This window comes from Colletes latitarsis, chromosome 6, assembly GCF_051014445.1.
Source record: "Colletes latitarsis isolate SP2378_abdomen chromosome 6, iyColLati1, whole genome shotgun sequence".
Classification (NCBI taxonomy): domain Eukaryota; kingdom Metazoa; phylum Arthropoda; class Insecta; order Hymenoptera; family Colletidae; genus Colletes; species Colletes latitarsis.
In genome coordinates, this window is record NC_135139.1 from 12,938,121 (window position 1) to 12,960,907 (window position 22,787).

The following is a 22,787-nucleotide window of genomic DNA, read 5'->3' on the forward strand; positions in this document are numbered from 1 at the left end:
ATCCTTTGATATATTGTTACTACTGTAGAATGCACGTCACAAACTCGTTAAATTAAAACAAAATATATTGAATAAAGTCATTTTGAAATTCACGTAATTTTCCCGCATTTCTCAAACGTTCATTTTAAGTTTATTTTATTTTGTGAAACGCATACATTATTTTAAGAAAGAAACACAAAATTTTCCGACTTTGGCACTTGCATCCACAAACTCTCCTCAATTTATGAAATTTTAATTTTAATATGAGAAACTCCCATACATCCCACGTGACGCGCCATGTTTGTTTCTCTCGTCCAGCGCTCGAAATGTTAATTTTCCGCAACCTCTTCGATTCAATATACTTTAGGAAATACAATCATTTACTGGTTCGAATAAATTAAAATCCATTTCATTAAACACTTTTTGCTCCAACATGTTATCAAGAAACTCGATAAATTTTTCTAACAAAGAAGCCATTTAATTTAGAGACGTTCTATACTGGTTCTGTTGATTGCTGTTAATAGCGATCGGCAGTTAGAGCAAATAGTGCAAAGCCCTGCGATCGCCGGAGGGAATCAGCGACAGCGTGCAACAGGAAATATAAATTTCGGGAAGCCACGACGCGCAAAATCAGCGGAGCCAATTAACACCGTAGGATCTGGCGCGCAAATAAGATAAACTGTGACGATTACACGGTAAGGCTTAAAATCGATAAAATCTCTGAATGTAGTTTAGATTTACGACGATATCAAGGCGTACACGTAAGCGTTCTGGATCGAAGTATTCGTACCCGTATCGATATCCTGATTTCCGCCGACATTCTTGTTGGCTTTGATCGTTCTCTTCGATTCTGCCTCTGTGTACCATCGGGCAGAGGATACAGAGCGTGTCGGCATCGTGGTTTAAATTGTCGTCGATTCTTCAACTTCCTCTAATCGGTCCCTAAATGTTACAATACCACAAGGTATTGTAACAATCGTAGTACGTTCAACCCTTGACAATCTCCTTTGGAATAAAAAGAAAATTTTTTTGTGTATCTTTCACTCAAGTTAACGTGCTAATTTTTTGGTTATTTCAATTCTAATGTACGAACTCTTGAAACCATTAAAATTGATAAAAATTCATATCTAGAACCTGCACAAGAAAACATAAAATAGTGAAAACAGTTCTGTTGGTTTCGAAGCAGGATGCATCACTGGAAAAATCAGGGGACCATTTATTCGAATAAGCGAATTACTATTTTTAAAGCTATTTTAAAGCTTAGAAAGTATCTCGAAATTTTATTGATCGTTTGATTGAAAAATATTCAGATTTCATTATTGAATTATGTATTCTGTCAAATAGTTACATACATGCAGCAATATATTTATAAAGGATCGAACTGTTTACAAATAAAATAATAAATATCTGTTACTCTTTAAATGTAATCATAAATGACAAGAGTAAATCTATTTTTAGAAATTTGATGCGTGTCTGGTGTTATAGTGCTGTCCTCCCGTCCTTAAATTTCTTTGATGGTACTAAAAGTGACCGAGGCAACGTTTTGATGTCCGGATCTTTGTCACCGGGACGTTTTAAAGCCGTCTCGTTTTCATCGTGGAGCACAAAGGGATGTATTTTATGCAAAGTTTAACATTGAGTTTTATGGTACAGTAGCCACACGATACTGGGAAACTTTTACGGTCAACGGAATCATCCATGCATTCAACGAATTGGATGCATTGAATCGTGAAGAGTAAATCGTCCGACGATGGAGTTACGCGTTCATTGGAATAATGCAATGACTGTAAATCTCGAGGAGGAGATGCAAATTTTTCGGAACAAAATAAATTGACGAAACTCGATCACAAATCAGTTTGCGAATAAACGGACCGAGTTTGGAAGTCCCCGTCGTTTATTTACAAATCTTTCGGCTTCTCCGATTTCACGATCTTCTAAATTCCTTTATTTTATGCCTAAAGTTGCATTAATTTAAAAACTACTACGGGTAGCTATATTTTAGACATTCAGAATAAATCGCACTCGAATTTAACAAATAAGCAATTACGTATTAATTAAAATTAAAATTAAAAATTATTTGTGATGTTTGTACTCTACTATGTTACTAAAACGTTGGATCTAAATCGGGCAGAATATCGTTTCAGATTTATTTAAGACGTTAACGCTTCGAGTCTGGCGATCGTACTGTTAACCACGCATTGAAATCACTCGAGTGGCGGTGCATTAGTATTCCGTTCACGACTTCCTCACGCGAATATTACTCGATCTAAACCTTTGGTTGGCGTTCCTTTGCAAACGTCGACATTTGAGGCTTCCTACCTTAAAACTAAACAGCTGTAAAATATATTTCGAAAGGTTTCAAAATATCACTCTAAATGTTTTAACTGTAGAAGTAGACTATATTTTAAATGAGAGAATATTTATGCTCTGTTTAAACAAATCTGTGAATCACTGTCTAATATCATCCAGTAGAGAAATTCAATGTACACAGATTCAAATGAAAACATAACTATGGAGGAAATTAAAGATTTATTGTAGAATAATAAACCTATGGTTGTTACTCATTTGCAAACGTCGACAATTTATGCTTCCTGCCTTAAAATTAAACAGCTGTAGAATATATTTCGAGAGGTTTAAAAATATCACTCTAAATGTTTTAATTGTAGAAATAGACTATATTTTAAATGAGAGAATATTTATGCTCTGTTTAAACGAATCTGTGAATCACTGTCTAATATCATCCAGTAGAGAAATTCAATGTACACAGATGCAAATGGAAACACGACTATGGAAAGGAGACAAAGATTTATGGCGGAAACGTTGACGTGATTCCTGAAGAAATGGAACAATTAAGGGTGTGGTGTCATTTTTTTGTTCCCACGACGTCCCCTTCGTAATGACCACTCCTCTACGTGAATAAATAAGTTCGTGGACGGATAGACATGATTTTGCATATTCTCGTTCTCAACGATTAGCGATATACGGGTTGGGAGCTATTATCGATTATCCATGCTATCCTTCAGAGATTTCTTTAATTTCCTGGCTACTACTATTTATAGATTAATCATTTTTGCAATTTTCCCGCAGGCGCACTGTGTCGTGCTGGTCATTATGTAAACACTTTTCCTTAATAAATAGTCAATTTGCCTTATTATATGGAGGCAAGCAGAAATTTGTACAAAATCATCGTGACTACTTTTCTTTGTAGCCTACGCACAAACTTCACTGGTGTTTAATTATGGCGTTTAATCATCTTATGAATAATTTAATTCGCTGTACTTTACGCTCGCTAAGGTGAGGATTGGGTTGTCAGAGATTTATTATTAACGCGTTGTGCATTATTCGAACACTTTTCTTTCAAATAAATTTTTTCCATTACTACTAACACCTATTAAATTAAAAATGACTTAGTATGTAAAATGACTATATTTTACGTTAATGAATGATACATTATTGTGCTTTAATTTAAATTTTCTTTATTCCTGATTATCGTCGCGAAGAAATTAATTCGGTGAAGCATAATAAAGAACACAAACACTTCTTGGCTAAAGTTAAACAATTTCCCTTTCGCGTTGAAACGTTTACGTTAACAGACGTTCCTGTCTGTTTGTTGAATTAGAAATTGACGTATAGGAGCCCATATGTTGCTAGTTTAGACACGTATTTTTTTCGGTATTCTTAACTTCTACACGCCTGGTGGAAGAATGGCGTACGCTCGATTTTTTCATCGACGCTCCAAAATCAACAGCCTTGAAAAGCTTTCAGCTGATCGCGAAAGCTGAGGTTGCGTCCGAAATAGAACTTTCGCAACGGATGCATCGCGCAAACATAGCCACTCTGCAATAATATTTGTTCGTCGAACGATATGTGTGAGAGTCTAGCGAAAAGAGGACCGGAAGACGTACATATGTACATCGTCGTACGAAAGTTTCGGTGGCCACAAAAATTTTGTTATCTGCACCGCAGCTGTTAACGATCTCACAATACTGTAATATTTTAATTATGACTGATAATTATTACTGGAGTGAAATTAATAATATCATTAAGGGAGTTTAAAAATGTATTTAAACTCTCTTCTCTTTGAACAATACCAGTATGTTTACTTTTAATTACAAACATTTTGTAATCTTGATATTTTGAATATTTTGAAAATTTTGATATTCTTGATTTTTGTCTTATTTTGGCCTCCAGAATCTCCCATTAAAATTTTTCCCAGGAGTGGCCTGATATAGTTTTCCTTATAACTTTTACACATTAGTTTTATATTATTTACATATATATTTTTTTATTCTCAAAATGCAACTATTTTTATAATAAAAAAAAAACACTTCTAACTTATGAGACTCTAAGAACAAATATACAAGAAATATTTAAAATATCCAAGACTGATTATATTTATATCATTAACATGAATTATATCGTTGAAAATATCTGAATTTTTTGCACCATCGCATAAATTTATCAACGTCTCTAAAATCCAAGCAACGGTCATCGTTAATATTTAATTGACGCAGGTCTCGATTTATATAATACGTAGCAGAAACCGTGATATCGTTCCTCGGTTCGTCAATAAGATGAAACAGCGTAACATATTTCTTGATTTATCGCGAATCGTTGATCATCGTCTTTCGAGCATTAATTCCGACGACTTGTCGCGCCATCGACGCAACGTCAATCATTATTACAATCGTCCTCTTAATTACCAGGCGAACGTAACGTTTCGTAGAACATCGCAAATTAAGAAGTTCATTAATGACGTCGACCAGAGTCTACTTCCTCGCCGTTCCGATAAAATTCAGTTCTGCTGCTCGATTTTCCACGATCGAGAGAACCTTTGATATCGTTTTACGCCTGTCGAGAGTCCGAACCAGTTTAATCCCAGGTTTCGCGTTTTTCTCTTCCCTTTTCTCGACCGTTTTCTTTTTTCTACGCGAGTGTTCTGTAACGAGGCCCATTTCCCTGTTTCGATCTCGATTCCCCTATACGTTATCTCCTACCAAGCTTCGTCGAAACATTAAATACTTTTCAAAGTTACTTTATGTAATTTAATTCTCTTCTCTGCTCGTCTATTTTCCAGACTTGCGCTATCATTTCTCTTCCAATACAATTTCTTGCGCTTCCATCGTTTAATGCAGCCTTTTTGCACCGGTCTTCCACGAATGTTGTTAACGATCTCGGCATTCGATACTCGGCTTCATCGATTTTTATATCGCTTTTTAGTCCATAACTGTTATTTGTTCACCTTTTTGCCGCGACTTCTGCTTCCCCACCATCTTCGTTATCTCTTCCAATGCCTTTGCTCTTTTGTACTATTTGCTTTTGTATCGAGTATTCCTCCCATTGTGAAACGTCTTCTTTTCATTCCTATTGTCCGTCTACGCAGTCTCGATATATCCATTTTCTGAGTTTTGACTACAGTCTGCAGTTTCTTCGCTTTTTTCACCTAATTACTCCTCTTGTTGTCCTCCATCTGAACAGACTCATTCTCCTTCGTCTATTCAAATCTTTTCAATTTCATTGTCAGGCAGCAGCACAAGGGAATATATTTTGAAAAACATCTTGATCAAGCGTAGTGTATTTCCAAATTATATAACTAAAATATAGAATATAAAAATATGCAAAGTGTCATATATTTTTATTTGCTATTACATCGATGTTTTTGTCGTTTGTACAGCGTGTACGATTCAGAAAATCGCGTCGACGCGTCTCTGCTACCGAGAGAGCGTTCGTTTCCCGTTAGTTCGTCAGTTAATAAGATTTCCTGTTGTTTTCAGGGACGAGGCGTAGGATGGGCCCGACCGTGCGAGGAGTCGTGCTACACTGAAGAGGAGGAGCTCCCCCGAAGAAGAGAGAGAAGGAGGAAGGAACGAAGGATGCCTGCCTCGCAAGCCGCCGCCACGGAGCGGCGAAATGAGAGGATGGTGAGTGTCCTTTCCGCATTTTTCGTTCTTCCAGGAAGCATCAGCGATGATTGCTGAAGAGCGTCGAGGATTTTACACGCGTCAACTCGCGTTGAACGATGTACACAATATATTTACACCTTCCACGAGCATTGGTAACTTACGTGATCTACTGTGCATACGCGAGAAGTTGGCTAGCGGGGCAGTACTTCGCTTGCTCCTCCCATCCCCACTCTCGTTTCGACCAATAGCGACGAACTCTACGTTAGAGTGGGGATCTAGGCACCAATCAGACCCGCATTCCCTTCGCTAGTCACCTTCTCGCGGACGCACAGTAGATTCAACGCTTTCGCTGCATTTAAAATACCAATGAAGGTAACGTTAGATATATACGTACGATATATTTTATAGTTCTTGATAAATATGGTAACCCGTTGGAGTCAGATTCGGAATATACTCTTTTTATTGTACTAATATGAACGTGAAAAAGAGTTCTCATTCCTTTACATTGGAGTCTTCTGCGCCCATTAATTTGAATTTTTCGTATTCATATTTCGTTATCACATTTACCTAAGTTGTATTGTGCACCAGTAACAACTTTTTGTTTTCAATATAAAGAAAATATGTGTAATCTGCAGTGTGCCATTCAAAAGTTGTCACAAAAAGAATAAAAAATAGATTACCAAATATATCAAGTAAAATAGATTCTGTTAATCGATAAATTGCTTTTTACTAGGATCATCACAGCTAATTATAGCAGTATCCTATCTATCTTTGGCACTCAGCCCCTCTGGCACTTCCACTTTGCAATTGTCGTTAATTTCTGTGTCGAGACCAGCTAGACTGAAGTCCAAAGAGGGTTCAAAGTGCCAGTTCATGAATTTATGACTCATCGAACGCTATCGAGGACAGATTGAGGAACGAAATATAATTATTTGGAACGTTCGGTGACAATAACGCAATCCTGCAGGTCAGGCACTTGGTGACACAGATGCTCGACTAAAAGTTAATCGATTTCGTATACCGTGCGTCCAGATGTTTCGTGGGAATAATACGTTCCAGATGTTTGTATCGTAAACCAAGCCTTCGAACGGTTCTAACAGGAAGAGATAAGAGTCGGGGACGTTGAAGGGTGCCGTATTTCATGAATGCCTCAGGAAATTGTGTTCCATTTTCTTGATAAACGAACAGAATCTTGGAGCGTTGCAGAGCTCAGGGAAATATAGTGATAGGAAGCTATAGGTTTAACAGACAACGAGTTCATCATGGATGAGTGCACTCGATTATACTTGTTTCGTGGATGTTTGCAAAATAATCGTTTCTGTAGCGCTCGTAATTCTTCGAGCTGATTTTCAACATTGAAATTCTGACAATTGTTATCTGACTTCTACTTTAACACTTTGTTATCTGAAGTCCAAAAAATCATTGCTTGGTACTTTAGCATACAATAAAAGTAATAATATTGTTGGACATTGGTGCTTTCAACATTACCGGATGAAAAGTTAAGTTACTTTTGTGTACACGTGTGATATGAGAGAATGATGCATCGCTGTTAGGGCACAAGATTTTTTTAGTATATTACTTTCGATTCATTGGGTCTGTCTTCTATATCAAATTTAATACACCTGGCGATGAATACACCTGTTCAAATATTAGTAAATGAAACCAGTGACCGATACTTTCTTGATGTACTGTGAATTATGGATTCTTACTATTCCGATATACTACTTTTTAGTAACACAATCAAATCAGGGTTTACATTGCATTGACAAAAAATATAAATTAATATACGTGACATCTGCAATAAGAAAAAAGTTAAAATAAAGAAACGTATATTCTAATTTTTATTAGACTAAAAATTCTTTAATTGCTCCGCGACAAAATTGTAATTATATAACTTAAACAATTTAAATGTGACTAGCAAGGGTCGTCAGCCAAACGTTACACAGTGATATTTTTAGATACTTTTATTTTTACAAATATTTTTATTCCAGAGTATTTGCAATACTTTTATAATAAGTGACATTGCTTGATCCGTCATCCTACTAATAAATAAATTAATATTACAATTTCTTGACAAGAAGGCACATCACTTTTCTTGCTGGAGTCAGCCATTGATCCTATTACGTACTTTCCGGTGAAAAAAGTCGAATGGTCGTCTAACGGTTAACATAATTAGCATGGCAATGTTCAGACAGTAATTTACACTCGTTACGCAAATTGTAAGAACGCAAAGTAATTGCGGTACAGCGCGATTCGTTCGTATATATTGTGGGCGTCGTTTTTTTTTCTTTTTTGATTAAATTACTAAATTACGCGCTCGCGAACCAAATTGAACGACATAAATTTGGATTAGGTTGTAAAACAGTTTCATTCGCTGAGCCCCGTCCTTTCAATCCGTTTAATGCGTCTCTTTTGTATACATTTTGCTCCTTTGTTTTTATTTGTCGAGAAGTCGTTAAATAAATAAAAAGAGCAACGAGTGATTAATGATGCCTGTCAGTACGTAAGATTCAATTAATGAGTGTAACCAGTCGTATAGATACGATACCGCATCATCAATATTTAAATCGAATAGTACGTCGTCCCACCTTATTTCATTAAGGTGACTATAAATGGGCGAGTAATATTTTTTCTTTTAAATCGTGTGTTATTATTTTGTGAGATCGAAACGAGTCTCTGGATATTAGTGGAAGATTTATAATGAGAGGTGGATAGTATTTATTTCAGTAAATATTTGTAAAAACTTTATAGTCGTTTGTAAAAAGCAAATCCAGCACATGTTCCCTATTATTAAAAAGTGACAAGAAAAGAAAATAGTTCTATATTTTCGTGCATATTTAACCATACTATATTATACTTAGGCGAATGATAAGTAAAAATGAAGTTTCAGTAGTTGAAAGAAATCATTTTATTAACAGAAATACAGTCTATTGACAATCAGGGCGTAAAAGACACTCTATGGGAATTCCAAATAAATCTGCGATAAATCTTAGTCAAGAGTGCAATAACTTGTATCAATGAGATATCAGAATTATAAAATTTTTCCATTTTATTTTCATAATTTGCATCACAGAGTTCTTGTACGCAATGAAAATCTATTTTCTAGTTTTTGTTCTGTAATTCTTGAATTATTTCAGTGACGTTATAATTTTGATATGTAATTAACCGATGGGCATCTATTGAGCTCTAGATTTTTAAATATTTGTCATTTTCATGATGTAAAAAAAGACGAAATAAACAAGGAGTTTGGACGTAAGATTTTATGCATATATTTTTTAAATTATATTTAAAAAAAAAAAAATAACTTTCTAGAAGGTTTACAGTAGAATGCTTCCTTAACAAATTTGACTACTTCCGCTATTTCTATTTCCAGATCTCTGAAATCTAACATATTTGTAAAAAAATTTATTTTTAATTAAATATTGTGGTTGGAGATATTTAGTTTTGAATAAATTTTCCATTGTAAATTAATTTAAAATTTTTTTAAGCAGATAGAATTAATGTTTTATTAATATTCTAAAATATCGACGAAGAAAATTCATTTTGCAATCGTTCTTTAGCGACTACGGTCTTTGATAAGGAAATTTCAAGATATGAAATGTATTTAAGCGTAGGAAGAATAGGCGGTTTATACGATAGGAATTCTAATGGCGTCATTGGCAACGCTTCTATCGGATTCGCAGCGCATGAAAGGGTTAAAGGGACAAAAGAATGCAATTTTCCGAGGACTCGCTTGACAATCGTCGCTAACTACCGTGCAACCATTCGCGACGATATTCGCTTTTGAAAAGCGTTAATACCGTAGAAGCGTGGTTCCGCTTCCGGTTAGCTGACGGTGCCGTAACACAGGCTTCGCTCGGCTATTGACGTTAAACGAGAGACTGATTATTTTCTTATTTCTTCGTCTTTATGTTTCTTCACGGTGCACTCTGTTTTTCTGCACCGCATCGTTCACGTCCTCTCGTATTTTTAATTCGAATCCTTGCTTCTATAACACAAGTTGCTGTAAAATATTTTTAATTTGCCCCTCTTTCCAACTAAAGTTTTTAAAATATTACTGTTGTTATACTTCGCGACAAAATTAAAGAATCTCTAATTTTTTACGAAATAATTTAAAGGCTTCTTTTTTGAACAAAATTGAATAATACGTTCCCGTGTATATATTTTGTTTTTTTATTTTGTTAATGCTCACTAAAGAAAATAAGCAAGTGGCGTTAAATCCAGCGAACGTGTTGGCCATGCAATGTTATTACCATGTACGATCTAACGATTAGGAAACAATCCTGTACGACTTCTACCTTCTCCAAGCTTAGTTGGTATCTCGCGTTGACGATGTCTAACATTTAAGGACTGTGTTCACCAATATGACCTGCCGTCGTAAAATAAGTTGTTTTGCAAGTCGTGTTAACAGTCGCGTTGAACGTGTTTTCCAATAGTGGGTAGTTTATTTGAGAATCTGTTGATGCATTAACCAAATTCAGGAAACGAAAGATTAATGAATTCATTTTTAAAAACTGAAGGTCCCTATTACGTTAAAAATGCAAAGTAACAAAAAATTAATTACCGTACTATATGCCCTCCTTCTTACCGTGCAACGGTAAAATTTTAATGGGAGATTCTAGAGGTCAAAATAAGACGAAAATCAAGAATATTAATTTGTTGATGGAGGCTTTGTTAAAAAGTTATTAACGTTTAAAGTTCTGCCCGTACTGAATTTTTGTTTAGAAAGTGAGTAGGATTTCGGGGGTAGGTCTATTCACCAAAAATTATTATAATTGACCCCCGCAACCGAAAATAATTTTTTCAGATCGATTTGAAATTTTTTAATTTTGTCGAAAAATTTCACACCTTCTCGAATTTTTTTCTCGAAATTGGGTAAGATTTCGGGGGTATGTATAATGACCAAAAATGATTGTAATTGACCTCCGCAGCCGAAAATAATTTTTTCAGAATTAATTAAAAATTTTTTTTTTCGCCGAAAAATTTAGGCACCTACCCCCTGTCAATTTTTCTTAAAAATTAGTTTTTCATTTTTGATCATTTTATTTGACGCCCTACAGAAAAGTTGCCTACTACTTTTTTGTAGGTACCCGTGAGCTCTACTTCAGAAAAAAGTTTCATTGAAATATATTCACTATTGTAGGAATTATGGCTGTTTGAAAATTGGACCATTTTTATGGGGTTTTCTTCATTTTTCGGGGTCAAGGACCAACTTTTCGAATATTTTTGTGATTTATACATATTCTTCATCAAAATACGTGTAGTTTGCTTTTTTAAACATTAAAATCGTCCAATCCGTTCAGAAGTTATGACGTTTTAAAGATTCGCATGAAAATTCGGGCAAACATTTTTGGCCAGAAATTATATTTTCGGTAAAGAATTTTTTTCTCGAAAATGCGTAGGATTTCGGGGGTATGTATAATGACCAAAAATGATTGTAATTGGCCACTGTAACTAAATATAATTTTTTTTAGAATCATCTGAAATTTTTTAATTTCGTCTAAAAATTTCAGTACCTACTCGAATTTTTTTCTCGAAAGTGGGTAGGATTTCAGGGGTATGTGTATTCACAAAAAATGATAGTAATTCAGCCCCACAACCGAAAATAATTTTTCCAGAACGATTTGAAATTTTTGAATTTAATTGTTAATAACTTTTTAAGGAAGCCTGCATCAATAAATTGGTATTCTTGATTTTCGTCTTATTTTGGCCTCTAGAATCCCCCATTCAAATTTTTGTCAGGGGTGGCCGAACAACCTGCATAAACGTACAGCAAAAACTATTTGCATAGAATAGTTATTTTTTCTTATGAATCGTAATAAAAGTATGATTTGTTGTTAAACTAATAAGTAAAAAATCCATAAGTAATTACAGTAATTTTCACAAATGTAGTTCCTATGATTTTTGCAAAGTGCTTACTGCAAAGTATACTAGAGTATAATGATTTTTGTAATAATTAACGAGTTAAGTTTATCGATAAACGATGTATAATATGAAGTAGATTTTTATTATAGTTGTAATACATAAATCAGTAAGGTACTTCGCGTAAGCTACGTTTTGATTTAGATTTATCGTTGTTAAAATTTTCAAACTGTACGTGTCTCAAGTATATTTGCACGGAGCGAGGTGCAATTTTCCTTTCCTCTTTACGTTGGAGAATATGAAACAGAATTGTGTCGAGGAAGTGAAAAGTGATATTGCCACTTACACCTTTACACCGTAATGGTACTTCCAACCCTTTCGCCAGTCAATGTCCTCATTTGACCTATTCTTTCTGAAGTGGTCATCGAAACGATGGGCACACCATTATATTCTGCGAGAACTACACCCTCTTAACGAAGAAATTGTCGACGCAGGCAGATCCCAAGAGAGCGTCGAGTAGAGTTCTCTTAACAAAGAAATAGGAACAGTATTGTCTTCGATTCCATACATTTTATGTCTTCACTCCAGTAACTCTTCAATCGTTTGACAACGAATATCAAATTCTATTATAAAACCAATGATGGAGAATATTTAATAATCGATCGTGACTAATCTAATTTAGTTATTCGATGCTCGTTCAACGATAGAAAGAAACAACATAGTTCCACATAATACGAGTTTATTATTCTATTATTTTACACGTATCTTTGATTTTGTTGGAGACACGATTTAAATTATTATTTAATAATTATTAAAAACCATTATTTAAAGCTTAATTGGCCCGATGAACTTTAATTTGTTTTCACTGGGTCAATCAAGTTTTCAAACGTTAAACTGTATATTTTTCACGCATAATTTGTTTGGTAATTGTAGTCTTAGCATGAAAAATTTAAGAAATGGAACAAGCATTGTCATTGCATTTTATAGGAAGTATTTATTTGCAAAAAAAAATCGCGAAATTAATTGCGAATTGCTTGTAATTACAGATCACACACGAGCCGCCAAAATTAAAGACCACCTTGAAAACACCTCCTAAGCAAGCAACAAATCCTCTTCAGTTTGTCAAAGTTGGACCATGTTCCTTGTATCGCACAGCTCAGGAACAGTTGCAAAAGGTCCAGGAAGTGAAGAAAATAAAACAAGAGGTCCGCGACGATCCGGAAGATTGGCAATCGGTAAGATTAGTAATCTGTACACTCCTATAAAATCTATTGCATGCTGTCTTCTACCATCTACATAATAGTTTTGTTCATATACCGCAAATTATTCTGATTAGTATTTCTATTCGTTATACACGTTAATCAAACTATTACAAGATATTATACAGGGTTCGTTAAACAGTTATAGAAACATTTCCGGCCACACAGTATATTTTCGGTAAAGAATTTTTTTCTCGAAAGTGGGTAGGATTTCTAAAAAGAGGCATGGAGGCTAATATAGAATCGTGAAAGAAATTCGAGAGTTCGAGAATCCCATGTCTAAAAATTAAAAAAAATGAAATTATTTATTTCAAGTAGGAGGGGTTCGAACCCTCCATAACTTTCCCTCTTTCTGGGTTATTGAGTTATGTAAAATATGCCTTGCACGATGAACCACTCAATGGTTGCTTCCGCTATATTCGTAGAATTTGGACAACTGGAAGAGCAGTCGAAGGAAGCGTCAGGAGCACATCATCGAGCGGGTGGTCGAGGTGAAGAAACTCGAGCTGGAGGAACACGATCGGCAGCGTCGTCGAAGCAAGACTTTCTCGGAAATGATGGAAGAGAGGGGCAATAGGGGTCGCAAACTAAGCATCAGCTTGGCCATGTACCACGAGGAAGATGCCAATGACCTCAGCGACCTTGGTATAGGCACCAGCAGCGGAAAGAGCTCGGTTAGCGGCGACACTCACGATGACACTCACAGTGTCCTGGTAAGATTAACACCTGCTTTGGTAACTCGTACCTTACGTCCAAATTTTCTCATCGTTGCTTAACCCCTTAACGCAAGGCCTTTCATACGTTCATACATTACATAAAACATGAGGGGATGAAACCAGTCCTTGACAAAAAATGCAGTTTTTTTCTCACCGAGTAACTCGAAGATTAAGTTCTATTTTGATACTTACAAAATAAGCGAGACACAGAGTAATCATTTATTTGCATTTTTCTAGATATAAAAAAAGAATTTAACGTTTGTAGAAACTTTCTCATTCTGAGGATACTCTACTTAAAAAAAGATCTGCTCCAGAGGTGATTTTGACAAGAAATGGTTTTATGTTTCAAATAAATTTGCAGAGTATTCTTTAAAATTTTCTTTTGCAACGACTTAATCCTTTCCAACTAGTGTTTTAGATAGTCTTCTTAAATTTTGTAGATTATCCCCAAACATATTGCACTGTTAATAATGACTATATTGCTGAAAGAAAGTTGTCTATAAATATTTTTCAGAGCGACAGAGACAGCGAGATAGAGAAGAATCACTCGGACCTGGACAACGTGCCAAGCGAAAACGTGATCAGCAACGACGTGACAACATCGTCGGCGACGATTATGGCAACATCGACAACGATCACGAAAAAACCGTTCGGTAATGGGTTCCATAGCAACCATAACCACAACAACCAGGAGTACGATTCCGCGACGACGGCGACGACCAGTTCGCCGGAACCGGAAGAGTACACCTACGAGGGTGCGATTCGCAGTTACGTGTCGAGAGTGTCGCAGAACATACCGAGAAGATCGTTGGCCAGCTTGGACGCGAAACTCGAGAGCGCCAAGTCATCGACGAACGCGTCGAAAACGAGTTTGAACGACGACAGCAAGTCCACCGTGCCGATAGTCAAGGTGGACATACTGAAGAGGCGAGAGATCTTCGAGAAAGCGTCGCAGAAGAACAGCGACAGCAAAACGAACAACAGGCTCTCCGGCGATTTCGCCGGGACGAAATCGATCAAGGAAAGACTCTCGAACCTGGAGAAGCAGAAGCACGAGCCGGACAACGGCGACAAGACCGGTAAAACGCTGAACAGACTGTCGGGCGACATGAGCTCGATCCGCGAACGATTGTCCCATCTGGAGAAACAGGCTTCCGAACGGGAGAGCAAGAGCTTGGCTCATCGTAAGATGAGCACGGAAGAATTGGAGACGGTCAGACCGGTCAGACAAAGACTGTCCACCTTAGAAAAGTACAGTAGCAGCGACGAGTCATCCGCGCCGGGTACCGCTCACGAGTCGCGACACAACGGAGAGCTGTCCGCCAGGACGATAAAGGATCGTCTGAGCGCCCTGGACGACGCGGCCAGGAGCAAGGAATCGGCCGACAAGAGATCCTTCGTTGGCAAGCACTCGCTCTGCTTCCGGGATCAAGAGAACAGAATCGACACCTCCACTCCCAGCGAGAGAAGCTCGTCGCCAGATTCAGAGTATCGCGTGCCCAGGACCGCCTTCCACAGAAGCCTGGACTCTCTGGATGCGGACGCTTCGAGCGGTCCGGACACTTTCGAGAGAGTGCAAAGCCTGGAGGAGCTAGATTACGGTAGACGTTATCCGGCCTCATCCTCGTCCGCTGAGCTCCTAAACGATACGGATCGCGAGGATTCCGGTATTCACACGGCTGACGTCAGCTGCTCCGTCAGCCAAGCCGACGAACCGGTGGACGAAGACATCGTGCACGCTAGTACAATCATCGAGAGGCAAGAGGTCATCGAGGAGAAACCGGAGGAACATCGTGACGTCGAGACGGCGAAGGAAACTGCGGAACAGAGCGTTGTGCCCGCGAACGAGATCTCGACGATTTCTGCCAGCCAACAGGAAGCAGTAGTAACAAAGAAGGTAAGGTGTGACGACGATGTTGCATGGCAGTTCTATCCGATAAACTTTTATTCGTCGCATTCACTTGGCTGGCATATATCAAAGCGAGACGATTAAATGGGGTATATATTTATTGCTTGGAAGTTTGCGGGGAAGGCAATTTAAAATAGCTTTTATCATTTATGATTAATTGAGGCAACACGGTTGTTGATATTATGAGTATCGGGGTGTGTTACTTTGCAAAGGACAGTCGTCAAGCAATTGTCTCTGTTTATAGTTCGGATGGTTCGAAGCTACAGTAATGATTCGTAAATGGAACATTTATATTCCTCTCAACTTGAGGGACCTCCCTTAGAGCTCAGCGACGTTTGAGAAACGATATGAGCTGATTTTTGTAGAATGAATCTCAGGCATGATTCGTAAATTGAATATTTTTATACCTCCCACCTACGGGGATCCCCCTTAAAGCTCAGAGAAGCGTGAAAGGCATTTGGAAAACGATAGGAGCTGATCCTTAAAAGGAGCCCCCAGCCGTAATTCGTAAATTGAACATTTATATCCCTCCCAACTTGAGGGGATCTCCCTTACAGCTCAGTGAAGCGTGAAAGACGACGTTTGAAAAACAATGCTGATTTTTGGAATGAATCCCAGACATGATTCGTAAATTGAACACTTCTATCATTCCCAACTTGGGGGATACTAGTTTAAACCAGTGTACGTGAAAGACGACACTTAAAAAACGACACGAGCTGGGATGCCAGCGACAATGTTCATTTTAAGAGTCATTACTGTGTATCGAATAATACCTTGAATAAAAATTGATAGGTTACAAGTGAAAATTCTAATAAACGGCAGGTCGAATTATTACTTTACGACTGCACCTTACGTGTTTAACAATTGCTGGTTTCAATTCTAAACCTATTGTTCTTAGGTTGTGGGACGTCAGGTTATACGATCTATAACTCTTTGGTTCTCTAGGGTACTGCTGACACTTCTGGGAAACTGTCGACTAACAAATCGCAATCGCAGGCACATATAGAGGTTACTAACTCTAGTACACATCGTTCCTGTCCTGCCACGTGTCGCCCGATCGTCTATCAAAGTCCCAAAGTACCTCCGCGACGAACTCCTCCCGAAACGCCTCCCAAACCGAAGTTACCTGTGTCCAAAGAGCTCACCGAGACCAAAACAGATTCCGTACCTACCAAGGAAGCAACCGTAGGGTCCAAACGTTTTACAGAGGATCAGAATCCTAATTTCGTTAGCGACGAACAGGGCCAAAGCCTCTCGAAAGAGGACTCGGCCAAAGTCACGAACCCAAAGTCTTCGACGCCGTTAGATTCTACCGTCATCGACGGTTGTCCCGTATCACCCGCCAGGACAGCGATAGTCCCGACAACCCTTCAGTTAGAGTCTACCTCAGTCTCGAACAGTTCGAAAGAAGTGACAAAGACCACGCCAGTCACGTCTCCGCGGACAGCATCAAAAATTCCCACTCCGCTTCCTCGCAAGACGATTGGCTCGAAATCGTCACCGACGAGTTCCACGTCTTCCCTGAGCCCGCCTGTCTCGCCTTCCTCGCCCAAAACCCCGTCCCTGAAGACGAGAACGTCGAACGCCAAAAGTCCAACCAGTCAAACGTCGTTCCCTCAATTACCAAAAGCGTCGGAAATACCGGTTCCCGTCAGTTCCAGCGGTACGGTTCCAACCAATATTCCATCGGGCGCTCATATAACCGTGTCACCTTCCTCGAACCCGGAACAATTGTCATCCGTGCCCTCCGCGAAGCACGTCCCCTCCCACGCGTTCAGCTCGAAACACCAGGTGACGGTGGGTGAAGAGACACTGGCTGCAGAAAGACGCCGGACGGTGGTGGAAATTTGCGAAAAGGTGGTGGTACCTCAGGGCAAGACACCTACGACACCTCCAGTGACACCGTTCATCACCGTGGATCGCGTGAATCAGAAGCAGAGTTCAGCAACCGAGGTTAGGATCGAACAACAATCTAGCAGCCCTTTGAGAAAGTCTTAAGACCGCGAGGATCGTTCGTCTTTGGCTATCTTCGCGTAGCGCGTCATTTCTCGCCCTTTTGTTGGACCTAGTCCGACTTCCATTAGATCTTGTACATAAGGATGGGCTTAGAGCGGGCGTCTAAGTGGCGGGAATTACGCCATCGCGAGTGGACGATGAGAGAAAGGAATTCGCAATAACGGGGCACTTAGACCCAAAGAAGGTGTTGTTTAAAATTAAATCACCGTACATCGACCGTTCAGCTATCGATCATGGCCGCGAGCAATGGCTCCCGACGGTTGCGAATAATCCTGTAAAATCATTTTTGAAACTGAATCCTGCCACTTACGACTCCCGGATAATGTAACCTGTCTTCGCCTGTCGCTTCCACACGTATTTATTATCCGCCATTACGCACAAATCTCACTGGAAACGAAGGCGTGAGACTCATAGCTAACGATGTAAATAGACGACACAGGAACAAAACGTATATAATAACCCCCAGTATCGAGTAGAATTAGATCAGGTAGCCGGAAACACGTACTAGCCGGAGGTGAAGGACGTACCAGTTCGAACAAAGTCGATAATTACGGTGACTAACGCGAATCTTAGTGGCCTAATCTAGCAGGGAACATGTTCTCGGACCTAAAACGATGCCTAATGCGATCGATCGCTGACTGATATGTCGTAAGAAGACTTTGTGATGCTAAATCCCGACGCTCGCGTGTTCGTCGAACAACACTCGCCTCCCTAATTGTACGTACAACTGCCACGAAAGCGAAGAAAATGCCCTTAGGCAGGGAACAATTACGTATAAACATCTCTGAAATACTCCGAGCGTAAGACATCATTTTAGATTAACTTGTAATCGATCTTAACGCGGCTCGTCGACACTTATGCATGGATCACGATCGATCGTAGTACTCGGTAGTATGCGGTTAATGAAATAGAAAATTCAGTGGGCAGAGAAATTTGTCGTGTCGTGTTTCCTCGAGAAAGGGATTTTCAAGCACGAGTGAATCGGGTTCGTTGGAAACTGAAAGCATCCCTAAGTTTTGGCCATTTGTTACCGAGTGGAAAATTCGTTGATCGTCCCGGTTCGCTTACGCTTTAAAAGATCCCAGTTTCAATTCGTCGATATCCGACGCATGTATGATACTCTTCTCGAGCGAATTTAAATCGTACGAACGAATCGGACTTGCCAAAATTTTATATCGAGTCTAAATATCAACGCGTCGATCACCATTGTCTTCGTCGTCCCGAATTATTCGAAACGAAGGGGAAAATCTGCTGAATATATTCGAAACGTCTGATCACAAATAAAGGGGAAACAGTATAAATTACCAAATTGCGTTCAAATGATTTGTCTTCCACCGTGATAATTTCGAGGATTTCATTTCTATACGGAGCTACTCGGACTCTGCTGTTTGAGCATGTAAAATGGATACAGGTTGAGCAATTGGTTTTTTAAATTCACTGACGTATTCTGTCTACGTATCTTTCAATAGAGATATTTAAAACAAATACAATAATCTTTTTTCAAGGATATTCAATGTCAGTCGTGAAAAAAATAGTATGAAAAATAACATAGGTTTCACTATCGCTTGCTTCAAGAGCCACACCTTGTAGATCTTTGACAAATACCATGGTACGAAGAAATATAATGTACCTTTTAAAGAAAAGTATTTATTTTTTAAAGAGAAGTGTTATCATTTCCACTTTAATGAATCAAGCAATAACTAATCCACTAATTTATCGAATGTGTGACTGAGTCACGAAAAGATAATCTTTTTTACTTCACATAGCTATCACTTTCATTCCGTGTTTATCTTCTTCAGGAAAAAAATTGGTATCATATTTTTCTACTGTCTCTGTACAAAATTTGAAATCCCTCTCCTCCAAAAAAAGTTGAAAAAAGTGCTTGGGTAGCTCCTATAGAGTGAATAATGTCCTTCGACGAAAAAGAGACGGTTTGATCGATTCTTGGAAGCGCAAATATTGCAACTGGCATCGAGAATCGTTTCATCGTTTGCACGATACGTGTCATCGTTGGACAACGAGTCGAGTTGCAATGTGCAGTCGCATTCCAGCGGGCAAACGCGTCCAAAGTGTCGTCCCCGTGACCCGTGGATCGGAGGTCGGTGAGCCTGACATTTAATTATTACCAAAGAACTCGTATCTGACCGGTCACGATAAACATGTCCTGAATTGTCGCGATTAATCGTTTGGTTGTCTCGAGCGGTCTTGTTCGTTCCCCTGACGCATGATCGGCGGCATCGAGGAGGTAAGAATCGTTTGACTTGTCCCAAAACTGGTGATGGTTGAAATAGTTTGTCGATCGAGTGTCCAAAACCCATTAATATACATACTAAATTATTAACCAAGGAGTATAATTAAAATAGAAATGTTGTTGGCCTTTTGCGATTAGAAAGTAACCTGTCTGACCAATAATACGTTCCCTTCGCTTCGTACAGTAAAATAATCTCCCTTTTTTTGTTAAATTAAAAATTCTATTGAAACTTACGAGTACGTCGAGTAGCGCCAGTGAAAGAAAAATGGGTTTCATTTCTGTCAGTAATGTTTGATTCCTCGTCGAGACAATGGTAGCCACTTGTTCTATTTTACTAGCTTGTTTGTCGTAGCGGCGCCAACAATTATCATCTTGCTCTGCTACTTGAAATTGAAAATCTAAGCTCCACTACAGCGACGAGGTAAGATGGCGCTTCCAATAGCTCGATAATCCCCCCAGCCATTTGTTTTTCCACCTTGCGATTGATCACATTAGTTCCCCGCTTGTCGATAGCGGCATTTTGCTTTTCGACCTAGGATTTTGTTTCATGCATGACACCAGCTTAATTGATCCCATCGACACCCTAGTTTTACGCCGATTTTCGTCTTCGTACGAACGCACAAACTTCTGTATTTTTCAATATTTTTTTGAACCTTCTACACACATTTTTCGTTTAATATTTAAACACCTGGCTACGTAGAATTGATGTGATTTACACGTTGACACGATCGTTTGGATATTTCACCAGTTACTAGATTATTTCACACTGTAATTAATACGCACTGTTGTTTACCAACAAATTGTGCACTCGTGAAAAATTGCAGACTGCTTGTCGAGATGAATTTAATCGAAAATATAATCGTGTACCTTGAACTTCTGCAAAGTCTGTGTATTTTAAAATAGCACGTGGAAGCTATTTTTAAACAAATAATCAACAATTATCATCGAGAACTCACGAAACTTTAATTGGACTTTGAAAGTTACAAATGTTTTATTTTTTTCTCTTCGACTGTTTTAATTATATTTTTTTTTTTTGTAACAACGAATCGCTGAAATAATAGATAAATTTTAGCGACAAATACTGAAGGATATTTATGCTAAAATTTATCATATCGCTACGTTGGTCTTCGTGCTCAATATAATGTCTATATTTCGCCAAATGGAATCATTATCTGTCTGGAAATATTCCAAATGGAGGCAGATGTAGTTTCTCGTGATAAAAACTTCGTAAAAGCATCCGTTTCAACGTCATCTAAATAGATTCTTAACTTCTGCGTTGCTTTTAAACGATTGTGAAATTAATTATGAAAATCGTCAGGCGATATGTTTACATTCTTTAAATTATATTTGCCTCGTTGGCTTTGCAAATATTGTGCAAGAGAAAATCAATCGAGGAATTAGTTTTATCGATTGTGGACTTTTGCAACTCATAATGACACGTCTTTTCGAATTTATATTGCCTGACCTGATAAGGGAAATTTACCCAAATGTGAAATTATTTAAAAAAAAAAATAACGATTAGAAGTTATACTCTGTTACCTAATAAGGGAAATGATTTTTGTTTGGAAAATTTGATATAAATGTAATTTGTTACACTTTTTAAGTTTTTAGTTCTTTTTTTTAATACTTGAAAATAAACTAACTAAAATAGAAGGATCATAGTGTAAAAAATTTTTGTTTAGTAATCTCACCTCGAGATTGGATTAAATTTATGGTACACATGTTTTTTGATTTATTATACTCTTTTATTTTACATTAAAACAATGTTAAAAATGTTCACAAAATCAATTTCGTAGTCATTAATTGCACCCGTAAAACATTACAATTCACATGTATCTAAACGAACTTAAAAATTACAATTTTCTGGAACTCTCGCAAAGAATTTTCACATCGAATTTTATGTCATAACTTCCAAGTGTCCAAACGTTCAATTCTGCGTACCAGTGAAACTTTTCGTAGAACTTAGTACTCTTCTTAGAACGTCTTCTTTTTAGAAATCGGCATTAATAATCATCCGAATTGATTGCAAATTGTACTTAAACGCGTTTGCTTTCGAATATTGAAAGTTCGCTTTCCTCTTCCACTTTCGAGTTCTTTCTCGCAAGAGAGTATTTTCGCCTAAATATCTCGATCTTGTCACGAGACACGATTGCCAAAAATTATAATTTCTCTATTAATTTTTGCAAGAATATTCAACTTCGAGATCGCAACATTTTGAAAGATTTTCAAGTCTGTTCTCTCGAAATACAAATTGTCATCGTCACCGAGAAATGGTCGATTGAAACATGACTTGGAGCGAGCGTTCTGCTTCTTCCACGCTTCAAACGTGAGAAATCGATCGCGAAATTATCGACGGCGCGATCTCTCACGGTTAGATACATCTTCGAGGTACGCGAAGCGAATCAGGAGCAGTCGGTGAAAACAGCGAATTCAGTACCGCCCGCCACTTGCCCCGTTGGATCTAGATAAACGTTATCGTTATTGCCGAAAGGTCTTGTCTCTGTTTGCTCGCACTTCGTCAGTCCACGGCAAACAGCACATGACATCAGACTTGTGCGAAAACTTACGAAACAGTGATCTGCATGGAGAGCGAGTGCTTCCATCCGCCGGTGCATGCTCTTATTTTGTGACTAAAAGTGAATCAGTTCGACCAATGGTAGCTTGACTATGATTTACTCGTTAACTAAAACACGATAGGTACTCTAGGGGTCGTAAACAATAAACAATATACGTGACTCGACGCACGTTCTTGCGTTTCATCCACCAAAGAACTGCTTGAAACGATTCATACTAAAAAATAAACTTACCAATTTCTTGTTACTGATTCTCGAAAACGTTTAAAGAATCCTATTTTATAGATTCGTTGAGCGTGACTTTCACTTTAAACTACAG

General features: G+C 38.1%; 1 protein-coding gene across 6 annotated transcripts in view; it reads left to right on the forward strand.

The window, feature by feature from the left end:
- Smash (smallish) overlaps positions 1-22,787 on the forward strand; it is a 197,171-nt gene that overhangs the window by 157,375 nt on the left and 17,009 nt on the right. For 5 of the 6 annotated variants that reach the window (XM_076767609.1, XM_076767610.1, XM_076767607.1 and 2 more), the window contains 5 exons: positions 5,754-5,900; positions 12,791-12,979; positions 13,429-13,716; positions 14,234-15,616; positions 16,574-17,581. In XM_076767609.1, the coding sequence (XP_076623724.1) occupies positions 5,853-5,900; positions 12,791-12,979; positions 13,429-13,716; positions 14,234-15,616; positions 16,574-17,581 (2,916 nt within the window). In that variant the 5' untranslated portion in view covers positions 5,754-5,852. The remainder of the gene's footprint in view (positions 1-5,753; positions 5,901-12,790; positions 12,980-13,428; positions 13,717-14,233; positions 15,617-16,573; positions 17,582-22,787) is intronic. The other variant, XM_076767612.1, reaches the window with a different exon arrangement.